This window comes from Oncorhynchus mykiss, chromosome 20, assembly GCF_013265735.2.
Source record: "Oncorhynchus mykiss isolate Arlee chromosome 20, USDA_OmykA_1.1, whole genome shotgun sequence".
In the NCBI taxonomy this organism is placed as follows: Eukaryota; Metazoa; Chordata; class Actinopteri; order Salmoniformes; family Salmonidae; genus Oncorhynchus; species Oncorhynchus mykiss.
Window position 1 is genome coordinate 46,207,962 of NC_048584.1, and position 15,437 is coordinate 46,223,398.

The window sequence follows — 15,437 nt, forward strand, 5'->3', positions numbered from 1 at the left end:
CTAGCCCCCCGACACATAAACTACTGCAGCATAAATACTGGAGGCTGAGACAGGAGGGGTCAGGAGACACTGTGGCCCACTCCGAGGACACCCCCGGACAGGGCCAAACAGGAAGGATATAACCCCACCCACTTTGCCAAAGCACAGCCCCCACACCACTAGAGGGATATCTTCAACCACCAACTTACCATCCTGAGACAAGGCTGAGTATAGCCCACAAAGACCTCCGCCACGGCACAACTTAAGGGGGGGGGGGGGGGGGGGGCGCCAACCCAGACAGGATGACCACATCAGTGACTCAACCCACTCAGGTGACGCACCTCCTCCAGGGACGGCATGAGAGAGCCCCAGTAAAGCCAGTGACTCAGCCCCTGTAATAGGGTTAGAGGCAGAGAATCCCAGTGGAAAGAGGGGAACCGGCCAGGCAGAGACAGCAAGGGTGGTTCGTTGCTCCAGAGCCTTTCCGTTCACCCTCCCACTCCTGGGCCAGACTACACTCAATCATATGACCCACTGAAGAGATGAGTCTTCAGTAGAGACTTAAAGGTTGAGACCGAGTTTGCGTCTCTGACATGGGTAGGCAGACCGTTCCATAAAAATGGAGCTCTATAGGAGAAAGCCCTGCCTCCAGCTGTTTGCTTAAAAATTCTAGGGACAATTAGGAGGCCTGCGTCTTGTGACCGTAGCGTACGTGTAGGTATGTACGGCAGGACCAAATCAGAGAGATAGATAGGAGCAAGCCCATGTAATGCTTTGTAGGTTAGCAGTAAAACCTTGAAATCAGCCCTTGCTTTGACAGGAAGCCAGTGTAGAGAGGCTAGCACTGGAGTAATATGATCAAATTTTTTGGTTCTAGTCAGGATTCTAGCAGCCGTATTTAGCACTAACTGAAGTTTATTTAGTGCTTTATCCGGGTAGCCGGAAAGTAGAGCATTGCAGTAGTCTAACCTGGAAGTGACAAAAGCATGGATTAATTTTTCTGCATCATTTTTGGACAGAAAGTTCCTGATTTTTGCAATGTTACGTAGATGGAAAAAAGCTGTCCTTGAAATGGTCTTGATATGTTCTTCAAAAGAGAGATCAGGGTCCAGAGTAACGCCGAGGTCCTTCACAGTTTTATTTGAGACGACTGTACAACCATTAAGATTAATTGTCAGATTCAACAGAAGATCTCTTTGTTTCTTGGGACCTAGAACAAGCATCTCTGTTTTGTCCGAGTTTAAAAGTAGAAAGTTTGCAGCCATCCACTTCCTTATGTCTGAAACACATTCTTCTAGCAAGGGCAATTTTGGGGCTTCACCATGTTTAATTGAAATGTACAGCTGTGTGTCATCTGCATAGCAGTGAAAGTTAACATTATGTTTTCGAATAACATCCCCAAGAGGTAAAATATATAGTGAAAACAATAGTGGTCCTAAAACGGAACCTTGAGGAACACCGAAATTTACAGTTGATTTGTCAGAGGACAGACCATTCACAGAGACAAACTGATATCTTTCCGACAGATAAGATCTAAACCAGGCCAGAACTTGTCCGTGTAGACCAATTTGGGTTTCCAATCTCTCCAAAAGAATGTGGTGATCAATGGTATCAAAAGCAGCACTTAGGTCTAGGAGCACGAGGACAGATGCAGAGCCTCGGTCCGATGCCATTAAAATGTCATTTACCACCTTCACAAGTGCCGTCTCAGTGCTATGATGGGGTCTAAAACCAGACTGAAGCATTTTGTATACATTGTTTGTCTTCAGGAAGGCAGTGAGTTGTTGCGCAACAGCCTTTTCTAAAATTTTTGAGAGGAATGGAAGATTCGATATAGGCCGATAGTTTTTTATATTTTCTGGGTCAAGGTTTGGCTTTTTCAAGAGAGGCTAGTGATCCATTAGTTAAAGTGACTAGTGATCCATTAGTTAACGTGACTAGTGATCCATTAGTTAACGTGACTAGTGATCCATTAGTTAACGTGACTAGTGATCCATTAGTTAAAGTGACTAGTGATCCATTAGTTAAAGTGACTAGTGATCCATTAGTTAAAGTGACCTAGTGATCCATTAGTTAAAGTGACTAGTGATCCATTAGTTAAAGTGACTAGTGATCCATTAGTTAAAGTGACCTAGTGATCCATTAGTTAAAGTGACCTAGTGATCCATTAGTTAAAGTGACCTAGTGATCCATTAGTTAAAGTGACCTAGTGATCCATTAGTTAAAGGGACTAGTGATCCATTAGTTAAAGTGACTAGTGATCCAATTATTAAAGTGGCCAGTGATTGGGTCTCAATGTAGGCAGCAGCAGTTAGTGATGTCTGTTTAGCAGTCTGACGGCCTTGAGATAGAAGCTGTTTTTCAGTCTCTCGGTCCCAGCTTTGATGCACTGACGAGATGGTCTCCACTCTTAACAATAGTAGTTGTTGTTCCAAAGGTGAGAAGGCAGGCGGTCTGCTTATCATGTTGCTCATCGCTGTACTCCCGCAGGGACAGATTTTGACAGGAGTGGACCCTCTCGTGTCTTTCTCTCTGCTAGCGTTGACAGATACAGTTTGAGTGACATCGAGAATGTTTTTTTTTTTCCAACTCCCGCCCACTGGATGAGATCTGTGGAGGTCGGTTGGCAAATAACAGAAGGTGCTGTGAGAGGACAGGAGGCGACAAGATGAGAGGAGGGTGATGCCTTTTGGGAGGGGGAAATCTTAACAAGTCTCTCGAGTCATACAGCTCAAGTCCAAGACTGGGTCAAGTGTCTATCTTTCTGTCAAGTCTCAATTCGCAAAATGTGCGACTGGAGTAGTACTCGAGTCCACCTCTCTGAATACTGTAGTATTTAACCATAGTATATTGTAATATTTAACCATAGTATACTGTAGTATTCAACCATAGTATACTGTAGTATTTAACCATAGTATACTGTAGTATTTAACCATAGAATACTATAGTATTTAACCATAGAATACTGTAGTATTTAACCATAGAATACTGTAGTATTTAACCATAGTATACTGTTGTATTTATTAATGTTGGCTGATTTAATGCAACTCTTGTCTGACTTTAGGCTATATAGAGATAATTTTGGTAATGTAGTGTCTGTGGACAGCTGCTAGTTGAACATCTCATTCCAAAATCATGGCTATTAATATAGAGTTGTTCCCCCCTTTGCTGTTATAACATCCTCCACTCTTCTGGGAAGGCTTTCCACTAGATGTTGGAACATTGCTGTTATAACAGCCTCCACTCTTCTGGGAAGGCTTTCCACTAGATGTTGGAACATTGCTGCTATAACAGCCTCCACTCTTCTGGGAAGGCTTTCCACTAGATGATGGAACATTGCTCCATTCAGCTACAAGACCATTGGTGAGGTCGGGCACTGATGTTGGGCGATTAGGCCTGGCTCGCAGTCGCCATTCCAATTCATCCCAAAGGTGTTTGATGGGGTTGAGGTCAGGGCTCTATGCAGGCCAGTCAAGTTCTTCCACACCAATCTCAACAATCCATTTCCGTATGGACCTTGCTTTGTTCAAGGGGGCATTGTCATGCTGAAACAAGAAAGGGCCTTCACCAAATGCTTGCCACAAAGTTGGAAGCATTTAATGTCCTTGTATGCTGTAGCATTAAGATTTCCTATCACTGGAACTTAGGGGCCCGAACCATGAAAAACAGCCCCAGACCATTATCCTCCTCCACTACCAAACTTTACAGTTGCCACTATGCATTGGGGCAGGTAGCATTCTCCTGGGATCCGCCAAACGCAGATTTGTCCGTCGGACTGCCAGATGGTGAAGCGTGATTCATCACTCCAGAGAACGCGTTTCCACTGCTCCAGAGTCCAATGGCGGCAAACTACACACCACTCCAGCCAACGCTTGTCATTGCGCATGGTGATGTGTGTGGCTGTTCGGCCATGGAAACCCATTTCGTGAAGGATCCGACGAACAGTTCTTATGCTGATGTTGCTTCTAGAGGAAGTTTGGACGTGAGTATTGCAACTGAGGCCAGGCTATTTTTATGTGCTATGTATATCAGCACTCTGCGTTCCCGTTCTGTTAGCTTGTTAGGCCTACCACTTTAAGTAGTTGTTGCTGAGTAGTTTTTGCTGAGTACTTGTTGCTTCTAGATGTTTCCACTTCACAATAACAGCACTTACAGTTGACCGGGCAGCTCTAGCGGGGCAGAAATTTGACAAACTGACTTGTTGGAAAGGTGGCATCCTACGTTGAAAGTCACTGAGCTCTTCAGTAACTCCATTCTACTGCCAATGTTTGTCTATGGAGATTGCATGGCTGTGTGCTCGATTGTATACACCTGTCAGCAATGGGTGTGGCTGAAATAGCCTATTCTACCAATTTGAAGGGGTGTCCATATACTTTTGTGTATATATAGTGTGTCTCTCCTCCTGGATGTTGATGTTGTCTCAGACTAATTCTGTACCCTGACCTGTTTCCATGCCAGGGCTGTGTGACCAACTAATGCTGTTCTAATCACCAGTTATTTATGTTCACTGTTCTGTGAATACTTTGTGGGTCAGTAAGGGCTGTTCTGTGAATGCTTTATGTGGGTCAGTAAGGGCTGTTCTGTGAATGCAGCAGTAGTAGTAGTAGTAGTAGTAGAGGAGAGTCCAGCAGTAGTAGTAGTAGTAGTAGTAGAGGCCAGCAGTAGTAGTAGTATAGGAGAGGCCAGCAGTAGTAGTAGTATAGGAGAGTCCAGCAGTAGTAGTAGTAGAGGAGAGGCCAGCAGTAGTAGTAGAGGAGAGGCCAGCAGTAGTAGTAGTAGAGGAGAGGCCAGCAGTAGTAGTAGAGGAGTGGCCAGTAGCAGTAGTAGTAGTAGTAGAGACCAGTAGTAGTAGAGGCCAGTAGCAGTAGTAGTAGAGACCAGTAGCAGTAGTAGTAGAGAGCCAGTAGCAGTAGTAGTAGAGGAGAGACCAGCAGTAGTAGTAGTAAAAGAGAGTCCAGCAGTAGTAGTAGTAGTAGTAGAGGAGGCCAGCAGTAGTAGTAGTAGTAGTAGAGGAGAGGCCAGTAGTAGTAGTAGTAGTAGTAGAGGAGAGGCCAGTAGTAGTAGTAGTAGTAGAGGAGAGGCCAGTAGTAGTAGTAGTAGTAGAGGAGAGGCCAGTAGTAGTAGTAGTAGTAGAGGAGAGGCCAGCAGTAGTAGTAGAGGAGAGGCCAGCAGTAGTAGTAGAGGAGAGGCCAGCAGTAGTAGTAGTAGAGGACAGGCCAGCAGTAGTAGTAGAGGAGTGGCCAGTAGCAGTAGTAGTAGTAGAGACCAGTAGTAGTAGAGGCCAGTAGCAGTAGTAGTAGAGACCAGTAGCAGTAGTAGTAGAGAGCCAGTAGCAGTAGTAGTAGAGGAGAGACCAGCAGTAGTAGTAGTAAAAGAGAGTCCAGCAGTAGTAGTAGTAGTAGTAGAGGAGAGGCCAGCAGTAGTAGTAGTAGTAGTAGAGGAGAGGCCAGTAGTAGTAGTAGTAGTAGTAGTAGAGGAGAGGCCAGTAGTAGTAGTAGTAGTAGAGGAGAGGCCAGTAGTAGTAGAGGAGAGGCCAGTAGTAGTAGTAGTAGTAGAGGAGAGGCCAGCAGTAGTAGTAGAGGAGAGGCCAGCAGTAGTAGTAGTAGAGGAGAGGCCAGCAGTAGTAGTAGAGGAGTGGCCAGTAGCAGTAGTAGTAGTAGAGACCAGTAGTGGTAGAGGCCAGTAGCAGTAGTAGTAGAGACCAGTAGCAGTAGTAGTAGAGAGCCAGTAGCAGTAGTAGTAGAGGAGAGACCAGCAGTAGTAGTAGTAAAAGAGAGGCCAGTAGTAGTAGTAGTAGTAGTAGTAGTAGTAGTAGAGGAGAGTCCAGCAGTAGTAGTAGTAGTAATAGTAGTAGTAGTAGAGGAGAGGCCAGTAGTAGTAGTAGTAGTAGTAGTAGTAGTAGTAATAGAGGAGAGGCCAGTAGTAGTAGTAGTAGTAGTAGTAGTAAAGGAGAGGCCAGTAGTAGTAGTAGTAGTATAGGAGAGGCCAGTAGTAGTAGTAGTAGTAGAGGAGAGGCCAGTAGTAGTAGTAGTAGTAGTAGAGGAGAGGCCAGTAGTAGTAGTAGTAGAGGAGAGGCCAGCAGTAGTAGTAGTAGTAGTAGAGGCCAGCAGTAGTAGTAGTAGTAGGAGAGGTTAGTAGTAGTAGTAGTAGTAGAGGAGAGGCCAGCAGTAGTAGTAGTAGTAGTAGTAGTAGTAGTAGAGGAGAGGCCAGTAGTAGTAGTAGTAGAGGAGAGGCCAGCAGTAGTAGTAGTAGTAGAGGAGAGGCCAGCAGTAGTAGTAGAGGAGAGGTTAGTAGTAGAGGAGAGGCCAGCAGTAGTAGTAGAGGAGAGGTTAGTAGTAGAGGAGAGGCCAGCAGTAGTAGTAGTAGAGGAGAGGCCAGCAGTAGTAGTAGTAGTAGTAGTAGAGGCCAGCAGTAGTAGTAGTAGTAGGAGAGGTTAGTAGTAGTAGTAGTAGTAGTAGAGGAGAGGCCAGCAGTAGTAGTAGTAGTAGTAGTAGTAGTAGTAGAGGAGAGGCCAGCAGTAGTAGTAGTAGTAGAGGAGAGGCCAGCAGTAGTAGTAGAGGAGAGGTTAGTAGTAGAGGAGAGGCCAGCAGTAGTAGTAGAGGAGAGGTTAGTAGTAGAGAGAGGCCAGCAGTAGTAGTAGTAGAGGAGAGGCCAGCAGTAGTAGTAGTAGAGGAGAGGTTAGTAGTACTAGTAGTAGAGGAGAGGCAGGCAGTAGTAGTAGTAGAGGAGAGGCCAGTAGTAGTAGTAGAGGAGAGGCCAGTAGTAGTAGTAGAGGAGAGGCCAGTAGTAGTAGTAGCAGTAGTAGTAGAGGAGAGGCCAGCAGTAGTAGTAGCAGTAGTAGTAGAGGAGAGGCCAGCAGTAGTAGTCGAGGAGAGGCCAGTTGTAGTAGTAGTAGTAGTAGTAGTAGTAGAGGCCAGCAGTAGTAGTAGTAGAGGAGAGGCCAGCAGTAGTAGTAGTAGTAGAGAAGAGGCCAGCAGTAGTAGTAGTAGTAGTAGTAGTAGTAGTAGTAGGAGAGGCCAGCAGTAGTAGCAGTAGAGGAGAGGCCAGCAGTAGTAGTTGAGGAGAGGCCAGCAGTAGTAGTAGTAGGAGAGGCCAGCAGTAGTAGCAGTAGAGGAGAGGCCAGCAGTAGTAGTAGAGGAGAGGCCAGCAGTAGTAGTAGTAGAGGAGAGGCCAGCAGTAGTAGTAGAGGAGAGGCCAGTAGTAGTAGTAGAGGACAGGCCAGTAGTAGTAGTAGTAGAGGAGAGTCCAGTAGTAGCAGTAGTAGTAGAGGAGAGACCAGCAGTAGTAGTAGTAAAAGAGAGGCCAGTAGTAGTAGTAGTAGTAGTAGTAGTAGTAGTAGAGGAGAGTCCAGCAGTAGTAGTAGTAGTAATAGTAGTAGTAGTAGAGGAGAGGCCAGTAGTAGTAGTAGTAGTAGTAGTAGTAGTAGTAGTAGAGGAGAGGCCAGTAGTAGTAGTAGTAGTAGTAGTAGTAAAGGAGAGGCCAGTAGTAGTAGTAGTAGTATAGGAGAGGCCAGTAGTAGTAGTAGTAGTAGAGGAGAGGCCAGTAGTAGTAGTAGTAGTAGTAGAGGAGAGGCCAGTAGTAGTAGTAGTAGAGGAGAGGCCAGCAGTAGTAGTAGTAGTAGTAGAGGCCAGCAGTAGTAGTAGTAGTAGGAGAGGTTAGTAGTAGTAGTAGTAGTAGAGGAGAGGCCAGCAGTAGTAGTAGTAGTAGTAGTAGTAGTAGTAGAGGAGAGGCCAGTAGTAGTAGTAGTAGAGGAGAGGCCAGCAGTAGTAGTAGTAGTAGAGGAGAGGCCAGCAGTAGTAGTAGAGGAGAGGTTAGTAGTAGAGGAGAGGCCAGCAGTAGTAGTAGAGGAGAGGTTAGTAGTAGAGGAGAGGCCAGCAGTAGTAGTAGTAGAGGAGAGGCCAGCAGTAGTAGTAGTAGTAGTAGTAGAGGCCAGCAGTAGTAGTAGTAGTAGGAGAGGTTAGTAGTAGTAGTAGTAGTAGTAGAGGAGAGGCCAGCAGTAGTAGTAGTAGTAGTAGTAGTAGTAGTAGAGGAGAGGCCAGCAGTAGTAGTAGTAGTAGAGGAGAGGCCAGCAGTAGTAGTAGAGGAGAGGTTAGTAGTAGAGGAGAGGCCAGCAGTAGTAGTAGAGGAGAGGTTAGTAGTAGAGGAGAGGCCAGCAGTAGTAGTAGTAGAGGAGAGGCCAGCAGTAGTAGTAGTAGAGGAGAGGTTAGTAGTACTAGTAGTAGAGGAGAGGCAGGCAGTAGTAGTAGTAGAGGAGAGGCCAGTAGTAGTAGTAGAGGAGAGGCCAGTAGTAGTAGTAGAGGAGAGGCCAGTAGTAGTAGTAGCAGTAGTAGTAGAGGAGAGGCCAGCAGTAGTAGTAGCAGTAGTAGTAGAGGAGAGGCCAGCAGTAGTAGTCGAGGAGAGGCCAGTTGTAGTAGTAGTAGTAGTAGTAGTAGTAGTAGTAGAGGCCAGCAGTAGTAGTAGTAGAGGAGAGGCCAGCAGTAGTAGTAGTAGTAGAGAAGAGGCCAGCAGTAGTAGTAGTAGTAGTAGTAGTAGTAGTAGTAGGAGAGGCCAGCAGTAGTAGCAGTAGAGGAGAGGCCAGCAGTAGTAGTTGAGGAGAGGCCAGCAGTAGTAGTAGTAGGAGAGGCCAGCAGTAGTAGCAGTAGAGGAGAGGCCAGCAGTAGTAGTAGAGGAGAGGCCAGCAGTAGTAGTAGTAGAGGAGAGGCCAGCAGTAGTAGTAGAGGAGAGGCCAGTAGTAGTAGTAGAGGAGAGGCCAGTAGTAGTAGTAGTAGAGGAGAGTCCAGTAGTAGTAGTAGTAGTAGAGGAGAGGCCAGCAGTAGTAGTAGTAGTAGTAGTAGTAGTAGTAGAGGAGAGGCCAGCAGTAGTAGTCGAGGAGAGGCCAGCAGTAGTAGTAGAGGAGTGGCCAGTAGCAGTAGTAGAGGAGTGGCCAGTAGCAGTAGTAGTAGTAGAGACCAGTAGTAGTAGAGAGCCAGTAGCAGTAGTAGTAGAGGCCACCCGAGCAGTAGTAGTAGAGGAGAGTCCAGCAGTAGTAGTAGTAGTAGAGGAGAGGCCAGTAGTAGTAGTAGTAGAGGAGAGGCCAGTAGTAGTAGTAGTAGTAGTAGTAGAGGAGAGGTTAGTAGTAGTAGTAGTAGTAGTAGTAGTAGTAGTAGTAGAGGAGAGGCCAGCAGTAGTAGTAGTAGTAGTAGAGGAGAGGCCAGCAGTAGTAGTAGTAGTAGTAGTAGAGGAGAGGCCAGCAGTAGTAGTAGTAGTAGAGGCCAGCAGTAGTAGTAGTAGTAGTAGTAGTAGTAGTAGTAGTAGAGGAGAGCCCAGCAGTAGTAGCAGTAGTAGAGGAGAGGCCAGCAGTAGTAGCAGTAATAGAGGAGAGGCCAGCAGCAGTAGTAGAGGAGAGGCCAGCAGCAGTAGTAGAGGAGAGGCCAGCAGCAGTAGTAGAGGAGTGGCCAGCAGCAGTAGTAGAGGAGAGGCCTGCAGCAATGGATTGTTTCTGGTCTATGACCCAGATATGTGTGCTGTTGTTTCAGCTGAGCGCTTTGGTAAGAAGCTGGAGGAGCTGTGTAGAGAGAGGAGCTCACTGAGGCTGGGTCTCCCCTCCAGACAGCCCAGTGTGGCTCTGTTCCTCCAGAGACTCAGAGAGGCAGTACACAGCGCCCTCGCCAGGATGGAGGACCATAGGTTAGTACCATTACTACAACACATCTCAACACATCACACTACAACACATCACACTACAACACCCCACAACAACTACACCACCCCACACCACAACAACACCCCACACCACCACAACACAACACACCACAACACCCAACAACACATAACAACACCCCAACACCCCACACCACAACACCCCACACCACCCACACCACCCACACCATCCCCAAAACACCCCACACCACACCACCCCACCCCACAACACACTACAACACACAGGATGCTAGTTTAACTGGGTAACACAGACCCACAGGATGCTAGTTTAACTGAATAGCACAGATCCACAGGATGCTAGTTTAACTGGGTAACACAGACCCACAGGAAGCTAGTTTAACTGAATAACACAGACCCACAGGAAGCTAGTTTAACTGAATAACACAGACCCACAGGAAGCTAGTTTAACTGAATAACACAGACCCACAGGAAGCTAGTTTAACTGAATAACACAGACCCACAGGAAGCTAGTTTAACTGGGTAACACAGACCCACAGGATGCTAGTTTAACTGGGTAACACAGACCCACAGGATGCTAGTTTAACTGAATAACACAGACCCACAGGATGCTAGTTTAACTGGGTAACAGAACAGAGCTACCAGGATGCTAGTTTAACTGGGTAACAGAACAGACCCACAGGATGCTAGTTTAACTGGGTAACAGAACAGAGCTACCAGGATGCTAGTTTAACTAGGTAACAGAACAGAGCTACCAGGATGCTAGTTTAACTAGGTAACAGAACAGCGCTACCAGGATGCTAGTTTAACTAGGTAACAGAACAGAGCTACCAGGATGCTAGTTTAACTAGGTAACAGAACAGAGCTACCAGGATGCTAGTTTAACTGAATAACACAGACCCACAGGAAGCTAGTTTAACTGGGTAACAGAACAGAGCTACCAGGATGCTAGTTTAACTGGGTAACAGAACAGACCCACAGGATGCTAGTTTAACTAGGTAACAGAACAGAGCTACCAGGATGCTAGTTTAACTAGGTAACAGAACAGAGCTACCAGGATGCTAGTTTAACTGGGTAACAGAACAGACCCACAGGATGCTAGTTTAACTGGGTAACAGAACAGACCCACAGGATGCTAGTTTAACTGGGTAACAGAACAGACCCACAGGATGCTAGTTTAACTGGGTAACAGAACAGAGCTACCAGGATGCTAGTTTCACTGGGTAACAGAACAAAGCTACCAGGATGCTAGTTTAACTGGGTAACAGAACAGAGCTACCAGGATGCTAGTTTAACTGGGTAACAGAACAGAGCTACCAGGATGCTTGTTTAACTAGGTAACAGAACAGAGCTACCAGGATGCTAGTTTAACTGGGTAACAGAACAGATCCACAGGATGCTAGTTTAACTGGGTAACAGAACAGAGCTACCAGGATGCTAGTTTAACTAGGTAACAGAACCGACCCATAGGATGCTAGTTTAACTGGGTAACAGAACAGAGCTACCAGGATGCTAGTTTAACTAGGTAACAGAACAGACCCACAGGATGCTAGTTTAACTGTTAATGTCTGTTATTCTTTCTGCTTTTGACCTGTTAAAGGGAAGAGGTGGAGAGTGATGGAGGGGAAGTGGCTGAAGCCGTCCAGGGTCCACTGCAAAGGAGAGAGTGTTTGCTGCAGGAGAAACGCATAGTGGAGGTGAGTAGATTCTACAGTTTAGAGCGTTGTAGAATGAAGTAGTTAGATACGCCTGCAGCAGAAATACTACAGGAAATACCCAGTTGTGTACATTAAGAAATGTCCCATGCCCTGTAAATGGATCCTGTCATACATACACTGGTTGAATGAAGAATGTCCCATGCCCTGTAAAATGTTGAATTGAGTGTGAATCCAAGTGCTGATCTAAGATCAGGTCCCCTGTCTGTATAATCCTATTTATTATTATCTAGAAGTCAGAACTGATCCTAGATCAGCACTCCTACTCTGAGACTACTCTTTATGAATGCTCTCTGCCCTCGGGCCTGCCCCCAGGCGGAGATGGCAGAGCTGCAGTGGAGGCTTGGAGAGCTGCAGTCTCGGAGTTGCAGCCTGGAACAGCAGATCCAGCAGGAAGAGGAGGAGCTACAGACTGAGGAGGTTGAAGGACCCGCCCTGCGCAGCTGTAGCCACACACAGCTCAGAGACATGGGCAATGCCCTCAATGACCTGGTAACATCACAGAGCAGGACCAGGATTTGTGTCTCTCCCCCTGAAGCCATACTCAGGTCAGTACTAATCCTAACTTCTCCAGGATCACTGTCTCTCCACACGTGGGGTTCCCTGAGAAAATCTGTACTAATCTTATCAAACCAAGTTAGGAATTTAAAAAAAAGATATGTTTCAATATGAACATCTTCAAAGGATCTATCTGTCCATAACATTCCTCCCGTCTTCATCTTCCCTTGTAGGAACACTGAGTCTGTCCATAACATTCCTCCAGTCTTCCTCTTCCCTTGTAGGAACACTGAGTCTGTCCATAACATTCCTCCTGTCTTCCTCTTCCCTTGTAGGAACAATGAGTCTGTCCATAACATTCCTCCTGTCTTCCTCTTCCCTTGTAGGAACACTGAGTCTGTCCATAACATTCCTCCAGTCTTCCTCTTCCCTTGTAGGAACACTGAGTCTGTCCATAACATTCCTCCAGTCTTCATCTTCCCTTGTAGGAACACTGAGTCTGTCCATAACATTCCTCCTGTCTTCCTCTTCCCTTGCAGACTCCAGGATCAGGAGCAATCACTGAGTCTGTCCATTAAAGATGCTACGGCTAAAGTAAGGTTATTTTTATATTGACATTTTAGACATTCAGCAAACACTCTTATACAGAGTGACACAGTTTCAGTTGCAGTCCCCACGACCCCTACTTTGTGGCATGGCAACTCAACCATTCCTCCCAGAGTAAAGCACAGCAGAGTAAAGCACAGCAGAGCAGAGTAAAGCAGAGCAGAGTAAAGCAAAGGACAGCAGAGTAAAGCAGAGCAGGGTAAAGCAGAGCAGAGTAAAGCAGAGCAGAGTAAAGCAGAGCAGAGTAAAGCACAGCACAGCAGAGTAAAGCAAAGGACAGCAGAGTAAAGCAGAGCAGGGTAAAGCAGAGTAAAGCAGAGCAGAGTAAAGCAGAGCAGAGTAAAGAAGAGCAGAGTAAAGCAGAGCAGAGTAAAGAAGAGCAGGGTAAAGCAGAGCAGAGTAAAGCAGAGCAGAGTAAAGCAGAGCAGAGTAAAGCAGAGCAGGGTAAAGCAGAGCAGAGTAAAGCAGAGCAGAGTAAAGCACAGCACAGCAGAGCAGAGTAAAGCACAAGACAACCAGAGTAAAGCACAAGACAACCAGAGTAAAGCACAACCAGAGTAAAGTAGAGCACAGAGTAAAGCACAGCAGAGTAAAGCACCGCAGAGTAAAGCACAAGACAACCAGAGTAAAGCACAGCAGAGTAAAGCACAGCAGAGTAGAGTAGAGCACAGCAGAGTAGAGTAGAGCACAGCAGAGTAGAGTAGAGCACAGCAGAGTAGAGCACAGCAGAGTAGAGCACAGCAGAGTAGAGCACAGCAGAGTCGAGCACAGCAGAGTCGAGCACAGCAGAGTAAAGCACCGCAGAGTAAAGCACAAGACAACCAGAGTAGAGTATATCACAGCAGAGTAGAGTAGAGCACAGCAGAGTAGAGTAGAGCAGAGCACAGCAGAGTAAAGCACAGCAGAGTAAAGCACTGCAGAGTAAAGCACAAGACAACCAGAGTAGAGTAGAGCACAGCAGGGTAGAGTAGAGCACAAGACAACCAGAGTAGAGTAGAGCACAGCAGGGTAAAGCACAGTAGAGTAGAGTAGAGCACAGCAGAGTAGAGTAGAGCACAGTAGAGTAAAGCAAAGTAGAGTAAAGCACAGCAGAGTAAAGCACAGCAGAGTAAAGCACAGTAGAGTAAAGCACAGTAGAGTAAAGCACAGCAGAGTAAAGCACAGCAGAGCAGAGTAAAGCACAAGACAACCAGAGTAAAGCACAAGACAACCAGAGTAAAGCACAAGACAACCAGAGTAAAGCACAACAGAGTAAAGTAGAGCACAGCAGAGTAGAGCGCAGCAGAGTAGAGCACAGCAGAGTAAAGCACAGCAGGGTAAAGCACAGCAGAGTAAAGCACAGCAGGGTAAAGCAGAGCAGAGTAAAGCACAGCAGAGCAGAGTAAAGCACAAGACAACCAGAGTAAAGCACAAGACAACCAGAGTAAAGCACAAGACAACCAGAGTAAAGCACAACAGAGTAAAGTAGAGCACAGCAGAGTAGAGTGCAGCAGAGTAGAGCACAGCAGAGTAGAGCACAGCAGAGTAAAGCACAGCAGAGTAAAGCACAGTAGAGTAAAGCACAGCAGGGTAAAGCACAGTAGAGTAAAGCACAGTAGAGTAAAGCACAGTAGAGTAAAGCACAGTAGAGTAAAGCAGAGCAGAGTAAAGCACAGTAGAGTAAAGCAGAGCAGAGTAAAGCACAGTAGAGTAAAGCACAGTAGAGTAAAGCACAGTAGAGTAAAGCACAGCAGAGTAGAGCACAGCAGAGTAAAGCACAGCAGGGTAAAGCACAGCAGGGTAAAGCACAGTAGAGTAAAGCACAGTAGAGTAAAGCACAGTAGAGTAAAGCACAGCAGGGTAAAGCACAGCAGGGTAAAGCACAGCAGGGTAAAGCGCAGTAGAGTAAAGCACAGTAGAGTTTAGCACAGTAGAGTTTAGCACAGTAGAGTTTAGCACAGCAGGGTAAAGCACAGCAGGGTAAAGCACAGCAGGGTAAAGCACAGCAGGGTAAAGCGCAGTAGAGTAAAGCACAGTAGAGTTTAGCACAGTAGAGTTTAGCACAGTAGAGTAAAGCACAGCAGGGTAAAGCACAGCAGGGTAAAGCACAGTAGAGTAGAGCAGAGTAGAGTAGAGCACATTAGAGTAAAGCACAGTAGAGTAAAGCACAGCAGAGTAAAGCACAGTAGAGTAAAGCACAGCACAGCAGAGCAGAGTAAAGCACAGCACAGCAGAGCAGAGTAAAGCACAAGACAACCAGAGTAAAGCACAAGACAACCAGAGTAAAGCACAACAGAGTAAAGTAGAGCACAGCAGAGTAGAGCGCAGCAGAGTAGAGCACAGCAGAGTAAAGCACAGCAGAGTAAAGCACAGCAGGGTAAAGCACAGCAGAGTAAAGCACAGCAGGGTAAAGCACAGCAGAGTAAAGCACCGCAGAGTAAAGCACAAGACAACCAGAGTAAAGCACAGCAGAGTAGAGTAAAGCACAGCAGAGTAGAGTAGAGCACAGCAGAGTAGAGTAGAGCACAGCAGAGTAGAGTAGAGCACAGCAGAGTAAAGCACAGCAGAGTAAAGCACAAGACAACCAGAGTAAAGCACAGCAGAGTAGAGTAGAGCACAGCAGAGTAGAGTAGAGCACAGCAGAGTAGAGTAGAGCACAGCAGAGTAGAGTAGAGCACAGCAGAGTAGAGCACAGCAGAGTAGAGCACCGCAGAGTAAAGCTCCGCAGAGTTAAGCTCCGCAGAGTAAAGCACCGCAGAGTAAAGCACAAGACAACCAGAGTAGAGTAGAGCACAGCAGAGTAGAGTAGAGTAGAGCACAGCAGAGTAAAGCACAGCAGAGTAAAGCACAGCACAGCAGAGCAGAGTAAAGCACAAGACAACCAGAGTAAAGCACAAGACAACCAGAGTAAAGCACAAGACAACCAGAGTAAAGCACAACAGAGTAAAGTAGAGCACAGCAGAGTAGAGTGCAGCAGAGTAGAGCACAGCAGAGTAGAGCACA

General features: G+C 46.4%; 1 protein-coding gene across 4 annotated transcripts in view; it reads left to right on the forward strand.

Moving 5' to 3' along the window:
• The window catches only part of disc1 (DISC1 scaffold protein), a 130,349-nt gene that overhangs the window by 29,361 nt on the left and 85,551 nt on the right, over positions 1 to 15,437 (forward strand). For all 4 annotated transcript variants that reach the window (XR_005038030.1, XM_036956449.1, XM_036956448.1 and 1 more), the window contains exons 4-7: positions 9,495 to 9,645; positions 11,237 to 11,333; positions 11,667 to 11,899; positions 12,389 to 12,443. Coding sequence is in view for 3 of the 4 variants with exons in the window: in XM_036956449.1 (XP_036812344.1) it covers positions 9,495 to 9,645; positions 11,237 to 11,333; positions 11,667 to 11,899; positions 12,389 to 12,443 (536 nt within the window). In the remaining variant the exon portion in view is untranslated. The remainder of the gene's footprint in view (positions 1 to 9,494; positions 9,646 to 11,236; positions 11,334 to 11,666; positions 11,900 to 12,388; positions 12,444 to 15,437) is intronic.